General features: G+C 37.5%; 1 protein-coding gene across 1 annotated transcript in view; it reads right to left on the minus strand.

Annotated features, from left to right (window-relative positions):
• Positions 1–462: 462 nt before the first annotated feature.
• LOC103175345 (WD repeat-containing protein 20) overlaps positions 463–21858 on the minus strand; it is a 29289-nt gene continuing 7893 nt past the window's right edge. The window contains exons 2-4 of the mRNA XM_007888345.2: positions 11622–11804; positions 7117–8400; positions 463–1880 (exon numbers count right to left, since the gene is read on the minus strand). Coding sequence (XP_007886536.1) covers positions 1827–1880; positions 7117–8400; positions 11622–11804 — 1521 coding nt within the window. The 3' untranslated portion in view covers positions 463–1826. The remainder of the gene's footprint in view (positions 1881–7116; positions 8401–11621; positions 11805–21858) is intronic.

Here is a 21858-nt window from a genome sequence, read left to right on the forward strand (position 1 = left end):
ACATTTTGCCCTGCTGGGAATAGAACCCAGGTCTCTCACGAGGTGAGTGCTCTAACCACTGAGCTACAGGACTCTACATGATTCAATGGTCTTTAGAGGAAGGGCTTACTGCACAGGAACTTAATTGGCTAACAACTAATCATAAACATTCAAACCTCAAGCAATTTTTATTAAAAAATAAAAGTATTATGCACAACTTTCATTTTAAACAGGAATATGCATTGAGCAACTTATTCCTAATTGTATCCTACTGATCAACAAGTACTGAGTGATGTGGAATCAGGTTTTAAATGATCCATCAAAAAGCACCATCCTGCAAATATTTGCTCCAGTGACTACATGACATCCATGTTCATGACAAAAAAATACACAAGGATCTTAAACAAAGCTCACGTTCCGCCTCATCAGTAAAACTTAAAGAATTGATGTCAAATGACCTATTAAGAACTATTGATCAGAAAGTACGTAAGGTATCATTTATTCAAGCTTTGTCTGTACTTTTACATTCTTTCAACAAATCAGCATCAGTCTGTACAGCAAATTTACAATGATGCAACATTAAACCAACCTACAGCAATTCCTAGGTAGATTGTATGACAACTATCAAAGGTTTGGCACATTCTAATTCCTCTTACATATGAGGGTCTGTTGTAACCTAGCAACTAATCCACAAAAGGAAATTGTATTAAATAATTTCCTGTTTATACAGTTGTTCCTAATTGGCATATACTAAGTTCCTGTGCTGGTGTGTTAGACCTTGGTGATGTATCACAGAAATACAAAGCTCAGAAATGTAAATGTGCACTATGTACGACAGCTCTAAAGCAGAGATAACCTTATTTTTTTTCTTATACAAAGATTTTCTCTTGTACCAAACATTTAATTCAAGAATTAATTACAACCAAGTAGATATTTTTTTTACAACTGAAAAAAACTGCATATTCAAGATTTTAATATTAATATGTATTTTTTCTAAATTATAAACCACTTTCGATAATGAAATAGTTCATTTCTTGAATGAACTATTCAACTAGTGTATTGATCATTGTCCCCATGAATGAATTAACAATATTTATACATATAGTACACAGCGGATTCAATTTGAAACAATATTAAAATAAATGTTGAATAGATACAAAGACATTTTTCTTTCGTCCACAACATACCTGTTCTGGGAGCTTTAGCACATCCCAATTTGTAGTCATTCTCTACTAGCATTATACTATTAAGTGCAATTTTTTAAAAAATAGATCTATGATTGCAGCATCCACCTCCTGAATCACAAATTCAAGCTGAAAAGTAATGACTCAATTCCTCTGAGTGCATTCTAGGCTGTCTTCCAACGGGTTTCAGTTTAAAAATGAAACAAAAAAATGCAAAACAATAATCAGTGCAAAGTACACAACAGTGAGATACTAATTTGCAGGACCATCTAAAGACTTGGAAGAGACACATAGCTTTTTAATTTTTTCTCTACTATACATATGATTAGAGTACATTAAATCTGAAGAGACCAAAGAACTAAAAAAAAACAGCCAAGTTTTATAAATCTTTTGTTTGGTTCGCTACTGCAAAATTCCAAGGGAATAAATTAGAAAGATCCTTGGAGTTCGGCTTTCCTGTTTTGTTGGAACAGATGAGCCCAGGTCAACAGTTACACTTGAACATCATTCCCCAGTGTTAGCTCTATACGATTCGCATCAGAATCCTGAACAAAACACCACTATAATGAAATTTCTATTGCTCTATGGCTGAAGAACAGCTTCTCGCTCCAATGTCATTACTTCTTATCCTGTGGCGAAGGTTTGCTAGCAGTAGTGTGATGGCTATACTACAGTCCCACTCGGCGAATTGGCTTGGTTTTGGCATGACAATAAGCCCTGTAAATACAGCATGTCAAATTGTTATAACTTTGAGATTTGTATCAAAATAGTAATGCATTCATTATTTATGACTGATAAAGTATTTCAAGCTTTTTCGATGAGGCACAAGTGAAACACATGTACAATGGGAATCTTGCCAAACTAAATGGAATCCCGATAAATGAATAAGTTGCCCAAAAAAATGTTATGCTTGAATCAGGATTTCTACAAACTAGAGTCAAAATAACCAATTTATTCAACACTTACCAAAAACTTAATTTATATAGAAGTGGTTAGACCCCTAGTTGGTAGTTGGTCCCTGGGTATAGTTGGCAGTCAATGATTAGTGTACTGAGCACTGGAAACCAGACATTAAGGAACAATGCAACACAGACAAGAAGGGAATAGAGGGTATAGGAGAGGGGAGTAGGAGCAGTGGAACATAAACACCAACATGGACTAGTTGGACTGAATGGTATGTTTCATTGCTTTAGAGCCTATGTAATTCTATGTAATTTTGTACAAGAAACAAAACTTCTAGAATATTGTGTTACTGTATCTCGATTTGGTTTGTACATTTCTGGAGTGGCCTACATTAGAGGAAAAAAACTAATACATTTTCAGTGCAATTCACAAATAGCAGCCAATTTTCCAGTAAACATCGGAGATGCTCATGGTTGTTATTTGCACCATTTGATGTTAAAGTCCACATCATACGCTACGTTTAGATTACACCTCCAGTGGCAATCATAGTCGCACAAAGTGGAGGTGCTGACAATTAAGTGACACTCTTCCTGCTGCTTGATACCTTTTGCATTGTGTTGCTTCAGTGCTGGGATCTCTGCGCACAGGTGGTTGCAATATAAGGATACAGAATTATATAATCACATCACTGCGTGCACATTAAAAATACACAGCTGTGGAAGGAAATCAGTGATCAGTTGTCATTGCTTCCGCTTTACAACACTCTCTACCTCTGAAACTGCAAGCAAATGAAAGTGCGAGGGATGGACGGTATGTTTTTGACAATATACATGCAATGTATACGCCACACTCTTGGCATCACGTTTTAAATACAGATTTGTTTCACATACAGCTGACTGACTGCAAGTATAGTATACTGACCATTGATAGGAACAGCTGAAACCATTATAGGACACAGTAGAAAAGTGCAGCTGGCACAAAAACTGCCTCATTTGGTTTACAAGAAGTAAACTTTAGTTTCTGTGCTTTTCATTTTCAAATTGCTTCCTTGAATAGCTGGATTACTGGTTCAACCAGATTGTGGCCAGAGAGGAAAAAAAGTATATATTTTGTATGTTCATTTTCATTAATTGTTCTACAGGATGGTATTGAACCAAGATAGATTGTGCAAATTTGTTTTGTGTATTAGGATTGAAATGAAGGCTCCTACCAACTGACAAGGACATGTGCTGGTAAGAGTAACTCTGCTACGTTGTTTTCCTGCAACAGCCTTGGCTAGAATTTAACATTGCCCCACTTGGTACACAGGTTAAAAAAAAAGCTGAACACATCATATTTAGCCAAACTCTTCATTACATTATCCCTCCAACAGTGTAAAATGAGCATCTAACTATTAGGGTTTTAATCAATAATCAATAAGTGGCTATTTCTGTGAAGTGAGTAGAAGGAAAATGCTAGGGTTTTCTATACATTTGTAAAATGATTATATTTGGATTTAATTCATTACCTGTCAATAGCTTTGCATACAGTTATCCACATATATTCTAAATTATAGTTGCAGCACGTGTTGCTGTTGATATGTTGTGTTTATTCATTCTGCCACAAATGAGGCCCTCGTTCTAATTTCAGCCTTACATAAATATGGGCTTCACTGCTAAGCTCAGATAAGTCATCATGACTATTCCATATAATAGTACCACAACTGCAGCTGTGCTCAATCTATTGAAGCAAATATACCTTAATACCAATGGTGTAGTTTTACCTGTACCTTCTGCAGTGTTTACCTTCTTTTTTAAAAAAACCCACGTGGTGTAATCACTTGGAATGCAGTTCATTATGTGCAAAACTTTAAATTCTAGCCAAGGTTGTTGGAGCATGTATCAAGACTTGAGAAAGGTATAAACTGTTCACCGGCAGCCAAAGCAAATTATTTTGTCTCTCTGTGCTGAACTACCACTTGGCCATGTTTGTATCGCAACACCTTAGTAAAGGTTCAGCCCTGGGCTGAGGGAACTGCGAAAGGTTCAAGTTTTATTCTTTAATATCTGAACCATGACAAACAATGGCCACTTATCCAAGTGAATCAAACTTAACTGCATCAGTTTTTTTTTCCAATTCTTAATAAAAATCTTCACTTAAAACAACTGAATAAGATGAGACAATTTTTACTAGAATATTCATTTGGAAGAAGGCCTAACCCAAAAAAAATCCATGCAAACAAACACTAGGTTTAAAGAAAGGCTACTGAATTTATAATGCTTTTTTCAAAGAAAGAAATCCATCCACTTTATTCTCTTCAAAGCTCTCTATCTTTAGTTGGAGTGCAGCAGAAATTGAATCAAACTCTAGTTAATAATAATATGGTCAATCAATCCATGACTGTCTGTGGGACACTGCTGTGTGCAATTGGCTGCAGCGTTTAGTTCACAAAATATACAGTCAATTCACGTTACCGCATATTCTGTGAAGCGCTTGGAGATGTGGTAAGGCGCCATATCAAATGCAAGGATTATTAGTTTTCTTGCCCTTCTGGCTATAGTAGATTGCACAAAGGAGATGTTGTGCTACACAAGGCAAACTGAACAATGAGCAGCACAACAAGAGACACTCTAAAAGTCCCTGCTCTATCACATTTAAAAAATGCGCTTAAATATTTACTATATTTGAAACAAGATTCAAATGTTTTATATGCAAGCAAATAAATTGTTGTCAAACCTTAAAAAAAGTCTGCATAGTTAAACTACGTGCACCTTTTAGAATTAGGATCGACTAAAGTTGATTTGTGGCTTTCTGAACTGCAGTACCCAATACAATTAAACCTGCAAAACTAGAACAACTTGCGCAGTGTAACAAGAGGATTATTGATCCCATATTCCTCAGAAAACTATAGGAGTTAAAGTATCTTATTAAAAATATCATCCAGATAAAGCTGAAAGTGATGATACATCATGTCATGCAACCAAATATAAAAGGCAACAAGTGTTAATTACAAACTAGTCTTAATGTTGGCATACACAGAAAATGAATTCCAAATCGATAATTCATAATGGTTTGGGGAGGACAAGTTTGCAGGGCTATGGGGAAGAGTGGGGGAGTGGGATTAATTTAGATAGCTCTTTTCAAAGAGCCAGCACAGACACGATGGGCCAAATGGCCTCCTTCTGTGTTGTTATGAAATGTCATAGGGCAAGCATGCAGTTTTATCCAAAGGTATTAGCAGGTCAACAAGCAATGTCACTTAGGATTATCAGAAATTCCTTCAACAGTAGGATGGGTGCACAGAAAAAAAAATCAACGTTACAAATAAAGCTAGTGCAGGGTAGCTGATTAAAGTGTCAGTTAAACCAGAAGCGCAAACCTGAACTGATGACGCTACTTGGTTACATTATTCATATGAATGTCCACTTGTTGGTTCTTGTTCAACCAGCTCAGTCCCAAACCTCTGATGCCAGCAAACACCTGACGCCTAGACTAAACCTGGAGATTTCAAAGCTGTGACTTTTTTTGGTGGGGGCAAATTCTATTCTAGCCAGCTAAGCAATATTCAATTACCATAATTAAACTGATTGACATTTCAATCCTAAATAATTTAAAAATCAAGATTTCCATTTAGCATCATGTTACGTTAACATTTGTTCAAAATGCATGAGGCTTCATAATTTGCGCTCAATTTATCCATTGTACCATTTTGTTTATTGTTAAGCAGTTACGTAATCATATTGACATTTTTCCAAAACTGCAAGAGATGATTAACAGCACAGATTTCGAATCAGGCTCACAATGCTCATTTCTCCACAAAATTGGTTTCCTCATAAACTTTCTGAGAGTCAAGAATTTTTTTAAAGAATTTAAGGATTTGGGATCCTGGCATGCTTCGAATACATAAAATTAAATACAAAGGTGCTGCATAATAATTCTGCATTATTTATGGAGAGAAGTGATGAAGCGTTTACTTTTAAATGAGAATTGCAATTAGAAAATATTTTCTTGTAATCTCACAACCTCAGGTAAATTTACTGTAATACAAATGTCTCTGAAAAGCTATGAAAACATGCAGCCTGTTACCAGATATACTGAACTTGAAACTTTGGTTTCAAAAGCTTGCATTTTTACTTGACATTTATCCTAAACTATCATAAAAATAAACTAGGACTTTAACCACAGTCAGAAAAACTGACACAACAACATTTATAAATAGTGTACATCCATTTAATATACACTAGTCCTTCTTGTATAAACTAAATAAATTGACATCTGTCTTCTCTTTCCCAATTTCACTTTAAAAATTGTGGACTCTTCTCACCACACACCAAATCATAAGAACATGCACAACTTTCCAGAGATGTACAGAGGTAATTAATACAGGAGGTCATAAATATACCTATTGTTTAGGACAAATAAAAGCTATTATACAGATTACTCCACTTAAAGAAGCACTTAACTTTTTGTGAATGAATGAAAGAAAAAGCTATCTTGCCTCATATAAATGAGGATTTTCATATATAGACATATATACACACACAAAAATATATTACACATTCCTTCTATAATTTTGTATAAATTAAAGGCAGTGCACCCTTACCTCCTACCAGTCCCACTGGGGAGGGGGAAGGGGAGGTCAGCTAGGATACAATAGATCAGAGAAGCCTCACTTAGCATTAGCTACAGTAAAGGTGGCACTAAATGTGCTGCAGATCATGCTGTAGCATCCCTCCACAATGAGGACCTGAAATGGCAGGCCTGGCAAAAAAAAGATTACACCGTCTCTCTTTGTAATTTAAAAAAAAAGTCACTTAGCACACATTATGATTTGTTAGTGATTCCCAGTAGTACATTAAGCACTGCTTTAAGAGTAAGTTACTACAGAGCAATTCCCTTAAGAGCAATTTATGTTTACTGATATTTGAACTTTAAAATGGAGATGAAAAGGTGAATATTTTGTAAATTTTGGTGAAAAGCAACTGCTTTGAAAAATGTTATTTGCTCTGAAGTGGAATCCACTGTTATTTAGGATATTTTCTATAACTAAGGTCTAAGAACACAGACTTACCACTTTACCAGGCCTTGCCCATGTGCAAATAAATCCCTCTTGACAGGCAGTGACTATACAGTCTTCAAGAAATATTAACACAGTCAGTCTTTCATGTGCTATCTTTTTACAGATAAGAGGCTCTAACAAGGGCACATCATCCATTCTAGGGCAGAGGGCAGTCCCCAGAGTCTTTGCTGAATCAATTTTAGTTTTGGTAACTAGATTTAGTTTGTCACTGCTTTTGCTGGAAATGTGGCCCATGCTGTGATTTCGTTTGTGGTCCTTCTCATGGTGTCTTTCCTTACGGTCATGTAGTGATAATGTTGCAAATTTACTGACTCCAGAAGCAATCGCACCATCCATGATGCTGCTCTTATTATTGACATTTGTAACCGCTGAATGCGGAAGGCTGTTTGATCGAGGAAGAGGAGGAGGTAAGGAGTTGCTGGGAGTTGTGATACTGCTATTGCCGTTGCTCCCAGTGCTGGTCCCAACACTTCCGGCTGGAGGACTTGTGGCATTCATTACGTTGGTGTGCGTTCGAGCACGTGATAGAGGCTGATGAGGGAACAGGATGTCTTCAGTCAGATCCCATAAACACAGCTGTGTGTCTTGGCCAACAGAACCAAACCTGTATGTGACACTTACAGGACGACTATCGGTAGAATTCCTTTTTGACAACCTAGACTGTGTACTGTTTGCTCGGTCTCTGCCAAAGTGGATTTGGTCCTGGAAATCCTCATCACTTCCGCTGAACTCCATAGGATCAGTTTCCTCTACACTAGTGGTATAAGGGTCAAATGCCACAACACTGACCCAGGATTTATGTCCATGTCCCCTGGCTATTACACGACAGTCTACAAAAGACCAGACAGTTACCAAATCATCCTCTCCACCCGTTACAATATATTTTCCGTCAGGACTCCAACATACACAAAGCAGTCCTCCAAAGTAACTTTTCATTGTACCATGCAACTCTACTGAATCAAAATTAAACACGCGAAGAAATCCATCCTGACTTACACAGGCAAGGTACTTCCCATCAGGAGAGAATGTAAATTCATTCAGTGCCCCTTCACCAACAGTCCATTTGAGTAAAGGGTTTCTTGTAGATTTGCTCTTGCAAGTGTGAACCATATAATTATCACCTTGCTTCAGTGGCTGATAGTGTGGTGCTGTTGTACCACAGGAGTGTTCCACATTATACAAGTACATATTGCCACTGGAATGGGATACTAAGAAAAGACTTTCCGAGCCAGGAACCCATTTTACACAGGTGACTCGTGACTTGTCTATTAATCTCTGCAAAGAAAGAAAAAAAATGAATGTAAGAAAAAGATTTATGCATCGACAAATGAAAGTTTTATCAAAAAGCAATTTGACAAAATCATTTGAGCTCAATATAGTAAATTGGTTTATTTTCTTAGAGATATTCCAATAAGTAACTAGTACTCTGATTGCATCATAGTTCAACCATGGGTTACTCAAGATAAAAATATCACTTAATGGAAACCATAGTAAATACTGCATCATAAAACATTGCAAAACCATACATATGTTCATACATCTGCACACTTACCTTGAGTACCAGACATGTTTTTATTAATTAAAAGACAAGATAAAAAATCCACATATTAGTGAATAAAAGTTACCTTTTAAAATACAATTCCTAAAATATCTCCTGTGGGTTGACCTCTATGATGGTAACTGCTGTACTATCAGCAGACAATATGTTCTAATGTTCTGCATTTAGTAATGAGAATCCCTAATGAGGACCAGAATCCTATAAATTCTATAACAGTCTGTAAATTTCTATAGTTCTAAGTCTTTGTTTTGACCAGCAGGAATTCTGCTCTGGAAGTAGATGATCTCGCAATAGTATTTCTATGGGTCACGTGACATATTAACAGCCACTGGAAGGAGTGCCAGATTACTTACGAAATCATGCTAATAAATATCACAAATATGGCTCACATTGAATAAATGGATATTTTAAAAGGGTAGATATGCAATTCATCTACCCTTTTTGAAACACTGACTAGATATATGGGGATATATGCTGTTACACCCTAACCCCCTACCACCCTATCTGCTCCCTCCACTCAGTGGGCTCCGGCCTGCTTTATGTCTCCCACCTTGCTTGCCCCACTATCGGCAGGTGGGCCATTTGCACTCTGCACCCACCTTCTGGAACTCCATCCCGCAGTCCCTCCGTCTCGCCCCCGTCCCTCGCCACCTTCAAGACCCTCCTCTTCGACTGTGCCTTTGATCTCCCTGCTTCCCTCCCTGCCCTCCACTCTCCCCCACCCCGGCCTTCAGCTCGGGTCTGTAACTCTGTGTCCAGTGCCCTGGGACGTCCTCCCAATGTGAAAGGCGCTAGACAAATGTAATTCTGTTGTTGTTGATTGCTTATCTGTTTCCTTGCTAACAGTGACAAGAGTAAAAAAAAATAATTCTGTGATCCATCACTTGCATTATAAACTATTATTTGTTATTAAAGGCCAGTGGCCTGGGTGTGTAAAAACTGGGTTATGCTTGGCAAGTCATTAAGCCCTAGAAACAACTGCATCACTTCTACAGGTCAGGAGCTTCTATAGATTTCGCTACTGACTTTAATCACCATATTAAAGTGCTTCAATCAAGTAGGCAAATCAATTAATTTGTTGATCAAGGTTAGTATGTTTACAAAGATTACAAATTAATAACATAGCACACGAATAAATAATTCAGCATATTGAATCTGTAGCCCCATTCACCTGTAAAGATAATGCACAAACGTTTATCTGCTTCTTTAATTTATTGAATTCATATTATAGAACAATTAGTCAAACCTATACTGATACTCTACATGATGCAGAAAGACAGAGTTGAGTGTAAAGTTTTTCTAGACTTGTGCAAGACGAACTTTCGCAACTCAATCAAAAGATTGGTTTCTCACTGCATTCCCAACCACGATGCACCATTTAATTTGTTCATTCATTAGGATTGGCACAGTTACAGAACTACTCACCATAGTAGTATGAATAGACCAGACATTCAGGCCATTCAATGAGGCACAGAGAACAGAAAATCTCTTTACATGCATAACCTCCTCTGCATGCCTATCTCATTATCTCACTCAACAATATGGTTTGTATTAAACAGTACAATTTAATGTCATAAAACGTAATTGTACTATGATAGAAGACTTGGGTTTGCCAGTACCATAATGAATTAAGCATTCAAGCCAATTTCACCTACCTGGAAGCTCAGATAGCTTGGGATTTGCATTTATTTTATAAAGAAAATGTATTTCCTGCTCTTTATTCCCTTTAGGATAAAAAAGGACCAAATTATCTGCCTATCAGCAAATTGTGGGAAGTAGAGGGAGCAAACTCTAAATCTGCATTTGATGGAAAAATATCCATAAAATTAAATCAAGCATCACTTATTGGCCTGTGGTGAAAATAAATTGTGCGGAGAATACTAAACAAGCTGAGCCTATATATGTGCGAGCTGGCAGGTTGCACAAGCAGGTTACTCAAGAGATGTCGGTATCAGCATTTGTGTAGTCAAAGAGTCTGATACACCAATTAACTCATTCATGTTAAAAGAAAATGGTGCCTTCTAAATGGTTACCTGCTGCAGGTCATTTTGAGTGACCTTTGTCAAACACTGAGTTTTTGACCATCACCTTCACTCTCCCTGTGGATCAACATCAAAATCTTCACCCTCACCTAAAAATCAATTCATGCCTTCGCATCTCTACCTCTGCACCCGTCTCCTCTGCTTGGCAAACTCAAGTCTCCTGCTCATCCCCCATCCCCTAAACCCCATCATTAACAGCCAACTCTCTAGTCACTATACCAAAGTGATCTCAGCTTTTATACTGGAAGTGGTGTTACTGAAGATCCAGAAGTCAACCATTTTTTCGCACTTTGCTTACAACGCAGCCTCTGAGAGACTGGACCGAGAAGGCTGCATAAGAAGGTTAACCTGTATAATGAATGAGCCAGACTTGGATTACAATTAAATTCTGGTACAGTATTTCTCAACTAAAGTGTCTGTCTATGAAAAGATATGTCCAGCAGAAAAAATATTTGCATTTGATATGGTACCTAATGATACTGCAGTTTATCAGTGCTTCACACTGAGTTACACTGAAAATGCACGTGTGGACATCAGATGAGAACGGGATCAGATTTGGCTGTTATGCCCTCCATAATCAAATAGTTTGGAGATTCACTAACTAGTGCTATACTTGGGTGAGGTACTGCAGGGCTCCAATGCATCTGCAGAACAGTACCTTTGCAAGAGTCAACACTTTCCTGGGTGGAGGAGAGCGAGTTGAGGTAAGGGAGAAAACTGGCATGGTGCCTTTTGACATCATAAACTTAATCCTGCAATATGGGTCCTGTTGAATGAGAGAGAATGGTCAGTTTAGGACTGTCAAGAGTCAACATTGAGAATCAAATTCAAAAGAATGCAGGACAACCTCCCACTGTCACAAAAGATTCAGCACTTCACTGTGAAAAAATACTTACTTCCTCATTAAATAACTTGCTAGTTTCTTTCTTTACTGGGTCTATAAGTTGGACCTGGCCAGCAGAGAAGCCCACAAGAAGGGAAACACTTTCTGCCGTTGCGGTTAGATGATTGAAGTCATGGCAGGTGGGCTGTGTTCCCTTGTATATCCGCTTGTCTATTGGTTTACTTAAATCGGCAGCCTAACAAAGAAAAGAAACATTGATCAATTATTTTTGTATTTTTAACTCAAGAATGAGAACTTTAAATCCTAAAATCTTGCTCCTTTCCAGCTAGCTTAAAGAACCATTTTAGCTTCTATTGAGTACATCTGTACAAAATATTTCATCTACAATTATGCAAAGCTAACTTGAACATTCACTCATTGTAGCAACATTTCTATTGTGCCATTTCTACAAAGAAAAAAGTAAATAAAAGACATTATAGTAGAATCTTGATACCTATACTTCAATATTCTGAACTTTCTATGATCCTAGAATTTTCAATTTATTACATGCACCAGAGCCAACATATTAATCTTGAGTACATATTCAATGTTAAAGTCATTTAAATAAAGCAAATAAATAATATTTGATATAGTGCCTTATCACATCATTGAGAATATACTGTAAAGTGAATTGACTGTATATTTTGTGGGTGAAACACAACAGCCAATTGTTTCACAAAGTCATAGATTGAATGATCAATTTTTTTTAAAATGTCAAATTATAACAAAAACACTACTCAGCAATGTAACCATTAGCAGCAACATTTTCTAAATCATCAAACTTTCCAAATATAAAAAAATCAACACAATTTTCCTACAGACATCCGAAAGCACATTGTGAAACTTGATATCCACATGGGGAAGCCTTATGGAAAAGACCTGATTTTTGTTTTATTTTTTAAAAAAAGGCTTCATTCCCTTGCGCTACCCTATATAAAGCCAATTTTCCATCAGTTAGTCAAATTGACAGCTAACCAAATCTATTACTTATTACATGATCAATTTTCAGCATCATATCCAAATCGCTTCAAAGTTTTGGTTGTACAGTGAAGGGAGTGCTCCACTACTACAGGATTAAAGTTAGATAGTTTCTGATGCCCAAAGTCAGAACAGTTTTTCTATCCTAGCTGTACCTTGGGCCAGTTATGCATTAAACACTTAGGAAAATGCAGATTGCCCAAAATATGATACGCAACACATGCAACACTGCACAATGTATTACAAAGTATGCATTCTGAAACACCATCCTGCAGCCAATTCCAAAGCAAATGAGAATGAAAGCAGCGGGAAATACAGATGGCCTCCGTTCCGCTTTGGGATTGTTACACTTTACTTCAGAGACTAAACTGTCGCAGAAATCAAAGCCACTTCAGTCCACTGACGTAACCTTCCAATTCTGGAGCTGTTGGGAACTGAAAGTGCATGGACTTTACTTAACAAAGTGGATGCAGTTTAAAATACAGAAATTGCATGAGTACAAGAAATGAACGCGAAGATCAACAACAGATTTGATAATCTAACAACTAAACAGTTTTTATATACATTCCTTCCAGACATTAGATATACTGACGCAAAATAATTGTCTGAACCCCTTCGTCTTCCTTGCATACCCACCAGGTGGCGCTATACCGTGAGCTTTTTTTTAAAAAAAAAGCAAAATGTCTCACATTTACTAATTAAAGCAGTTTCATTCCCCTCTGAGCTTCGAATTCAAGATCATAATTTACTTTTTATATTAAAAAAATTACATTTTCTATCACATATTTTTGATTTGTACTATTACAACCTTCTAGAGAAATTAGGTTAAGATGAATAATTAATAAACTGCAATTCAAACTGTGAATTCCACATGAACATCTGCAGTCCTATACCAATGAAATCTTTCATGTTGGCGCAGAAATCCAACAAGGATTTTTTAAATTTTTTTTTAAAGAATGTTCTTGTAAATTCAAATTTATTTTTCTCATTCATAATGCCGCTCTTCAAAAAAAAACTACAGATTTGCCTGCAGGAAAGCAGGTCACGATTTTACAAATTGTCAAAATAATCTGTCAAACTCAAAACTGCGACAGCTCTTTGACATCAATTATTATTTAACACCAGAAGCTTACTTTCCAAAGGGTGGGGGATGGCAAAGTAGGCTAAAACAGTTAAAAAATTTCAGTGAGAAGATCTCAGGACAATATTGATTGTAGCTCCTCTTGATGGGAACACACTCATAAAGCAGATTACCTGCGGCTCTTTCAGAAGCTTACACAGCAGAAAGCATGTTGGGTCTGCGAGGGGTCCCGCTGCTGCTTATTTGGAGATCATAGGAATTTTTAAAAAAGATCAATTGGAATGCTAAATATAAATACAAAGCTAGACACTTCATAGATGGCAATAATAAACAATAAACGAACAACAACAACAACTTGCACATATGCAGTGCCCTCCATTGCAGGGTAGCGTCTCAGTGCGCTTAACAGCGGTGGAGCCTGACTCTGAGCTGGGGGGAGGGAAGGTGGCCATAAGTGCTGTCAAAGAGGAAAGTTTTCAAGCGGGACTTGAAAGAGGGGAGACAAGGGGCAAGGCAGAGGGATTGAGGGTGAGTGTTCCAGAGTTTTGGGGCGTAGTGCCTGAAAGTGCGGCCTCTGATGGTGGGGCGGAGGGAGCGAGGGTTGAGCTGGATGAAGGTCAATATAGTCAACAAGTCAATTTTAAGTATTAAAACCTCAACTCATTTTTAATGCATACTTCCTATGAAATTCAGTAAAAAAAAGTTTACATTTACTGTAGGTTTATAACATTTCCTGTAAGCAGACTGTCTAATCATGGTCACCTAGGCGGTTCAATTGCCACTTAATATAAAGGATTTGAATATCATGTACCTGGAGAAAACTAAGGTGAACTGTATTCAGTTAAATTTACATGAATTGAAATAATCCATTTACTGGCTTAATCCTTAAATCTTGCTCTGAAAGAACAAGCAACTAACATGACATTTGATATGCAAGAACATAACCATCTTGGTAGTTTTTTTTCCCCCCAACTTTGATGGGCAACATACAGGAAGTAGACTGAGAGAGCTACAAATTGAGCTGACACCCAAGTTATATCCACCAAATCCTGAATGCGTTTGCAAGACCACACTCAAGGTTAATTGTTTCCAGCAGTCATTATCCAAGGACTCAATTTCCTTGTCAGAGCTCATTAAATGTTCTGTTCAATTTTACCGAGATCCTGGCTTTAGGATGTATTCATGATGTATGTATGACACAGGATGTCAGTGCTGCTAACCACAATGCAAGGGAGGGGCTCCTGTTATGGGTTATAAATAGTGAGAGCTTAAACCTGTACAAGTTAGCTGTTTGTTGCTGATTTATGATTCTCCTCTAGAAATGGAAATAAGTGTAGTCTCTCTGCGGATCAAACCGTCTATGAGGCAACACTCACGGCGAAGGGAAAGATTTCAGTGAACTGATAAAACCACCAGTCAAATCTGTGGTGCTCCAAGGCACTGTTGATAAGTCATCAGGCTCACTGGGTCCTCAGTGGAACTTGGGAGGTTTAAAGAGGTCAGAGAATGGGAGTTTTCCGATTTGGTTCCTAAATAAAATACAAGCCAACACTGAGTAGAATGGTTCCATATGGATAAGTTTACTAATGCTTCATACTGAAGCTACTGTTCTGACAGGTTACGTTTCAACAGTGCCCAATAATGCACATTTTAGATCCCCTAATATCTTGGTTGCTGCCAAGCTACACTGTATGTTCTCCAAGTATATGCAAGTGGAACCTTTCGACTCAGAAGGGATTGGGCACTCAAAAAGTAGCAAACAGAAGCTCTGTTTCAGTGAGTTCCAGGTAGCTGGAACATGACAAGGTGTTTCCATCCACCCATCCAACCCATCTGACCAAAGTAAAATTACATTTAAAATGAAGTGTGTACTTTATAATCATGATACAAGCATAGGTTGGAGATTCTCAAAATGTGGTCATCAAAAACAATTTGTAATAAAATAGAAATCAAAACTTCAGTGTACTGTTTTCATAAATCTGATAACTAAGATCTATAAACTGGTCTACGAAACTTTCATAACTTGTGTCCTCATTGTTTCTTTCAAATGTCTCCACCCTCTATGGGATAACAAGACCATCATCAATTATGGAAATAGCAAGGCATATTAGCAGCTTACGTTAGTCCCATGAAAGCCTATAATACTTCACCACTGGTCCAATTTTTTTGTATAAAATCAGCTTACAGGATAAAGGAGGCTACCGAGCAAGACATTTCATTATGTAATCAGCCTCAAAGACTGACTTTGGAAAGTTTTTTTTTTGGTCAGTTGGATTACATGTGCAGAAACCCATCACCATGCTTGAATTTCCAAACTAGACATGGTAACTCCCTGGGTCTGGAATATTATGCGCACTTTCGCCCTGCTGGGTGAGCTTGGACCACCCTATTAGTTAGGGCTTTACCTTACAGGATCAACAGGCGCCGAGTCAGAAGAATACTTGCCTTAGTGACTGAATGCCACAGAGGGTTGACTTGATATTGATGTTTCCAAGCACATCATCTTAGAACCAGCTCAGCTCCGAGACCACCCTGCTAACCACCCCCACCCTCGAGGAGGATAATCACTGATTGGTCAAATAATGCACTCTTTGAAGCAACCCCAATTCATTCAATAGAATATTATTAAGATTGGGTTGATGGCACCTCTGGTGCAATGCAATTTGACTTTACTAGGCAGTTATTGACCTGAAGGGTAACTTGTGACATCAAAATACCTTCCATGACCCACCTACTGATCGGGAATAGTTTTATTGCCACAAAAATAGATATTGGTTTAGATCTAATGCATATCAATTTTTTGTTCTACATATCTGAAAAGCCAGGGATACAGCATGATTGATATTAATTCTGTAGCATTAGAATCTCTTGGGATAGGGAAACAAATCTGAAAATCATAAACAACATTTTTGGATGAGGCCTAAAATCCGTCAATTCTGTATGCCAAAAGAGATCGGATGTATCCATTACAAAGGCCTACTTCACATGCTGAAACAAGAATTAGGAATATGACGGTCTTAACTGAGATCACATTACAACATGGGCTTGAACAAAGAATGCAAGGGCTTTGCAATACAACAGCAAAATCCAGACTATCAAACCACAAACAAAAGGTTTCATGTTCTTCCAAATGTCTTGAACACTACGTGCTGTTCCCTAACAACTCTATAATAGTAAGTGCAATGGCAGGTCAAAATGGCCAACACAAACTCTGAACTAGATTTGTGACATTGCTTCCTAGCCACTGAAGGCTATTCAAATAGGAAGTATGAATTACCCGAGGGATGCAGTACTTAAACAATGAAGAAGACATTTAGCTTTCATGAAACTACTGCACATTAAGCTCTTCTACGATGATTCTCCAGGGGTGATAAGAGGGACAACTGCACATTGATTAAGGTATAGTTCATTTTATTAATGAAAGGTAAAATAGCTTGATGTCAATCTGTAGTTGCAAACATTAGCTTTGACTTGGTCATGGGACTCTAAATTCATGTCAAAGTACATTATATAAAAACATTCAAAAGGAAGTACGCAGGTTTGCTTCCATCGTAAAATAGCACTAATTCCCCAGACCCTTTGGTGTTCTTACACAGGTGGTTGAAACATTTCTCATCACAACTGTACATTCTGCGGTTTTGCATCCTGCAGTGAGTTCAAGCTATTGGCATTAGTCACAATGCCATCTTGGCTAAAAGTGAGCTAAAACTGTTCCAATGTTGGCACGATCACATCTTTGAATGCGCTGACATATTTGCCATAAGGATATTTCAAAGATTTCAACTTCTGCTTTGAGGCAAGAGTGACAGATCACAACGTGTTTCTTTATTGGATAAAAAGTTCATAAAGTATGACTCAGGTCATCAGAATGAGAAATCTAACCAGGGAACATGACCTAAACTGAATAAGGAATTAGAAGACAAGTTCAAAATGAATAAACCTCAAGCAACACTAGAGATTAGGAGGATTTGTTTTTAATCAAATGCACATGAGTTTTGCACTCAGATTATTCACAAAATGGAATAATGGCATGATACTTGAGCATCAAAACCATAGATATTAAAATCTTGTGAAATCCACAACAACTTAAGATTTATATATTGCCCTTCACGTCAGGTAGCTTAATAAATAAAACATTAAACAATTAAGAAATAAAAGTGAATCATTGCTTTAATAGTGATCTTCCTCTTCATTTTCCCACCATCAATCAAAGCAAAATAGAAATTCTGTGCTGCTTGCATACATCTTCATTGGCTAAATGTCTATTTTGAAAATAACATTTAACTATCCAAACCACACTGATTAATATCTGCACGAAAAACATTTGTAGCCTACAGGTCCAATAGATAAATGATTCATAATTTGCAAATCAATTTCGAGCCACAAATTTAAATAAATTACCATGTATTTGAAGTTAAAGTCTAGGGAAACATTCTCCATGGCAGTTCAGTCAATTTTTCTATTACATTTAGATTATTGTACGAAGATTGAGAATTGGTCTGAGCTGGTACATTCTAGGCCTACAGTAAAGCACATAACCCATATCTACAACCTTTATAAACTGCAAGTGGCTGGCTGGCTGCTGATAAACTGTTATTCTATCCAATTTCCAAGGTCATGTTTTAAACACTGCAATATATGAACTATATCTCATGAATGTAAGTGATGGAGCAGCAATGTAATAGTGATTGCCACTTTTCTAATTATTTTGGCACAGAATCTTTTAGGTAACGTGGCTGACGATCATTCCACCTGAACACATGTAGTCAGCCACAAAAGAGGTTGCATTTACCAATGCTACTGTGTCTTATTTAATTAATTATAGAATATGTATATTGAACACCGATTAATTTTAATTGCCATCTACAATTTTACACACTAGGATTAGATCACTGATCATTGTGGCATCTGTATCCCAATGGTTAGAGCACTCGCCTTGTAAGCGAGAGACCTGGGTTTGATTCCTGGCAGGCGAAATGTTGGGCAAGTTTCCTTACTCCACATGCCTCTGTTTACCTAGCAGTAAGTAGGAACCCAGTTAAATTGGTGGATCGCTTCTCTGGGGATTATAATTCCTTCAAAAAAAAAAGTAATAATAAATTGTTCACTCAACCAAGGACTCTTTGTAGGACACTGCTCTGCACAATTGGCTGCCATGTTTCGCCCCACAAAATACAGTCAATTCATTATACAGTATATTCTGTGAAGTGCTTTGAGATGTCTTGAAGACGTGATAAAAGCGCTATATCAAATGCAATATTATTATTTTAAAGACAACTATACACTCAATTTTAAAGGATAGTTATTGTGTTTTTTTTAATATGAATCTTACAGGGGAAATTACATATTGTGAGTTTCTGTATTATGAAACTCTGCTACTCCGTCCCCCTTCAAAATTGCTATGGTGGGAACTCACATTTTAGGCACAGATGCTGGAGCAGTGTGGGCCACTGCTTCCTCACTAACTTGACCAAACTTGGGACAGTGAGCACTACCAGCTATTCAACCATGCTCAAACTCAATCTTATCGTCAACCAGTGAATAGCTATTAGAAGCAGAAAATCCCTGTCCCTTCCTGACCTCCATCAGCCTTTTGAAAACTTTCCTTATGAATAAGGTATAAGTCTGACATGCTGGGCCAAATGGCCTTCTTTGGTGTTGAAGACATCTGACCAATCCTCAACTGAGTTACTTTACACTGCAAGGTAATTGTTCAGCAAATAATCACATTAAAAGCCAGAATGCAATTGAATACTGCAAATGATGCCAAAAATCCTCAGAAAGAATCTAATTGGGCTACCAAATCCTCAATTTGATGCACATGAATGTACTTATTTAGATCACAGAAAAATCAAGGGGAAGTGCATGGAACAAACTCACTGTGAAATCAAACAGCAAACCTTGAATCCCTGCTACCCAGATTATAGGTACACAGAATTCAAAATTTGTAGTGACAGATGTATAGCATTTTTACTGCATACTGAAGAACAATTAATGGAACACTCCTTTCAGTGATCAATCCTTTCAGCTGTAACATTTTAATAGACGTATCATTGTCTGAACATGCACAAACTTGTAAAGCGAAGAAACTTAAGGATCACTTCACAATTGTCAAAGATTTTAAAGAGAGGAGGCACACCCTACTGATATACCATCTATAACTTATGACTAAAATCAACCTATTATAAAGAAGCAGGACACTTTGAAGTTTCTTAAAATGACCAATCTCACTGCTTTGTTTATTGTAAAATCATATTCATAATGAAAATTACTCTTTAAATGAAGGTTTCATATTTAAATCTCTGGCCATATATTGCTTTTTAATAAAATGGTTCATCACAAAAGGCACTCATAAGTAATTAACATTCATATCAATGTCTTTACCACATTGCTTCAGCACTGCAGTTCAAACTATCAGGACCCAAGCTGCTCTGACCTCTTAAACTTCACCGACTAAACATAAAATGGCACACTAAACTGCAATAAAGAGTTTCGGTTCAATAAATTAATTACTAAAAGCCATTAAGCTTTTTTAAAAAAAACAAGCAATTCAAACCTGCTTGAAAGTATTTTTATGAATATTGAGTCATGCTAATTTTTTCATATAATAATGCAGAATGCATTAGATTGATAATTTTGTAGAAAAATATCCAAATTACTACTCACTATAGATTAGGGTCATTTTAATGTGCAGCGAAAGACATGAAAGTTTGTTAAGAATATTTAAACATTTAATTCTTCATCCCTTACAGAACATTTTAAAGTCATAATAATTCCTTCAAGGACTACTTGGATTTCCCTGCAAATCAGTTTCTAGTATCAGATTAGAAAGTATGGTTCATTTTAAAATTTTGCAAATAGGTGTGAGTGTAAGTCCTGCAACTGGCAATCAAAGGAACTCAAAATGTGGTTTTCTGAAAAGACATAGGGCACAATAGCCCCCATCTTGTTTGAAGTACAGTAATGATACCTGTGGAATACAACCCGTCAAGAGTGAATGATGCAGACTAATATCCCAGAACCGTTTGCTGAAGCTGAATACATCGCTAATGAATGGTGTGTGTTTACAGTATGACAACGTGTTACGCACAGAACAAATCGACTTCAAGATCCTCACACCCGTGTCCAAATTCTTTCACTCCCTGGCAACTCCCTACCTCTCCGACCTCCTCACTCCCCAATCCACCACCCGGCTCCTCCGTTCAACTGGCAATGGCCTCCTGCCACTACCGCCACTACGCCTTGAAACTCTGGAACACTCTGCCTCAATCCCCATGTCTTGCCCCTTTCTTCCCTTTTTTCAAGTCCCGCCTAAAAACCTTCCCACCTCCGCGCCGGCTCGGAGTCAGGCTCCGACACTGTTAAGCGCTCTGAGACTCTACCCTGCGTGGAGGGCGCTATACAAGTCTAAAGTTGTATAGCTATAGTTGTATAGCTATCAACAAGTGTGTAAATGCAGGATACTGGATATTTCGGAGCAGCCTACTTGGATAGAATCGTAAAATCAGGACAAAGTTCAAGTTGTTTATAACAGACAGTGGAACCAAGGTTAAACCCACAAGCAAAGTATGCACAAATTAAACCTTTATGCAGTTTAGATTAGTTCTCAAAGCTAGATGCATTAACTACTGGGCACATCTATAATGAAGTACTGTTTTTGAATTACAGGTAAGAGATACAAAGTGTTCCAATTACATCAGTGAAAGGTTGCATCACAAAATGAGTTATCCCAAATGACAAAACTTTTCCTTCCTGTGACAGACAATGTAGTATGTTGCATAAATCTGCATATTATCACTGTAGTTTCAGACATGAGCGCCATTCGCGCTTATAAGAAAGTTATAGAGCCAAATTAAATAAAATCTGGAGGAAAGAAATATAACGAAAATGTACATCTTAAATATCCAATTTGCATTCATACAATTTGATATCTGGATGAAATGTATACTTTTAAGAGTTAAATTCAATATTCCACCTGAACCGTCAATATGAAACAAATGTGTTTCTACAACAGGGAGGGTAGGGGTAAGGAGGGTGGCTGAAGCTGCGGTCGAAGAGAGGGATCTTGAGACGTGCCTCGATGGAGGCAAGGGAGGGAGCAAGGTGAAGGGACTGTGGCATGGAGTTCCAAAGGGTGGGGGCAGAAAGGCTGAAGGTCCGACCACCAATGGTGGGGTGGGCCGGACCTCGC

Source organism: Callorhinchus milii, unplaced genomic scaffold (genome assembly GCF_018977255.1).
Source record: "Callorhinchus milii isolate IMCB2004 unplaced genomic scaffold, IMCB_Cmil_1.0 Scaffold9, whole genome shotgun sequence".
Classification (NCBI taxonomy): domain Eukaryota; kingdom Metazoa; phylum Chordata; class Chondrichthyes; order Chimaeriformes; family Callorhinchidae; genus Callorhinchus; species Callorhinchus milii.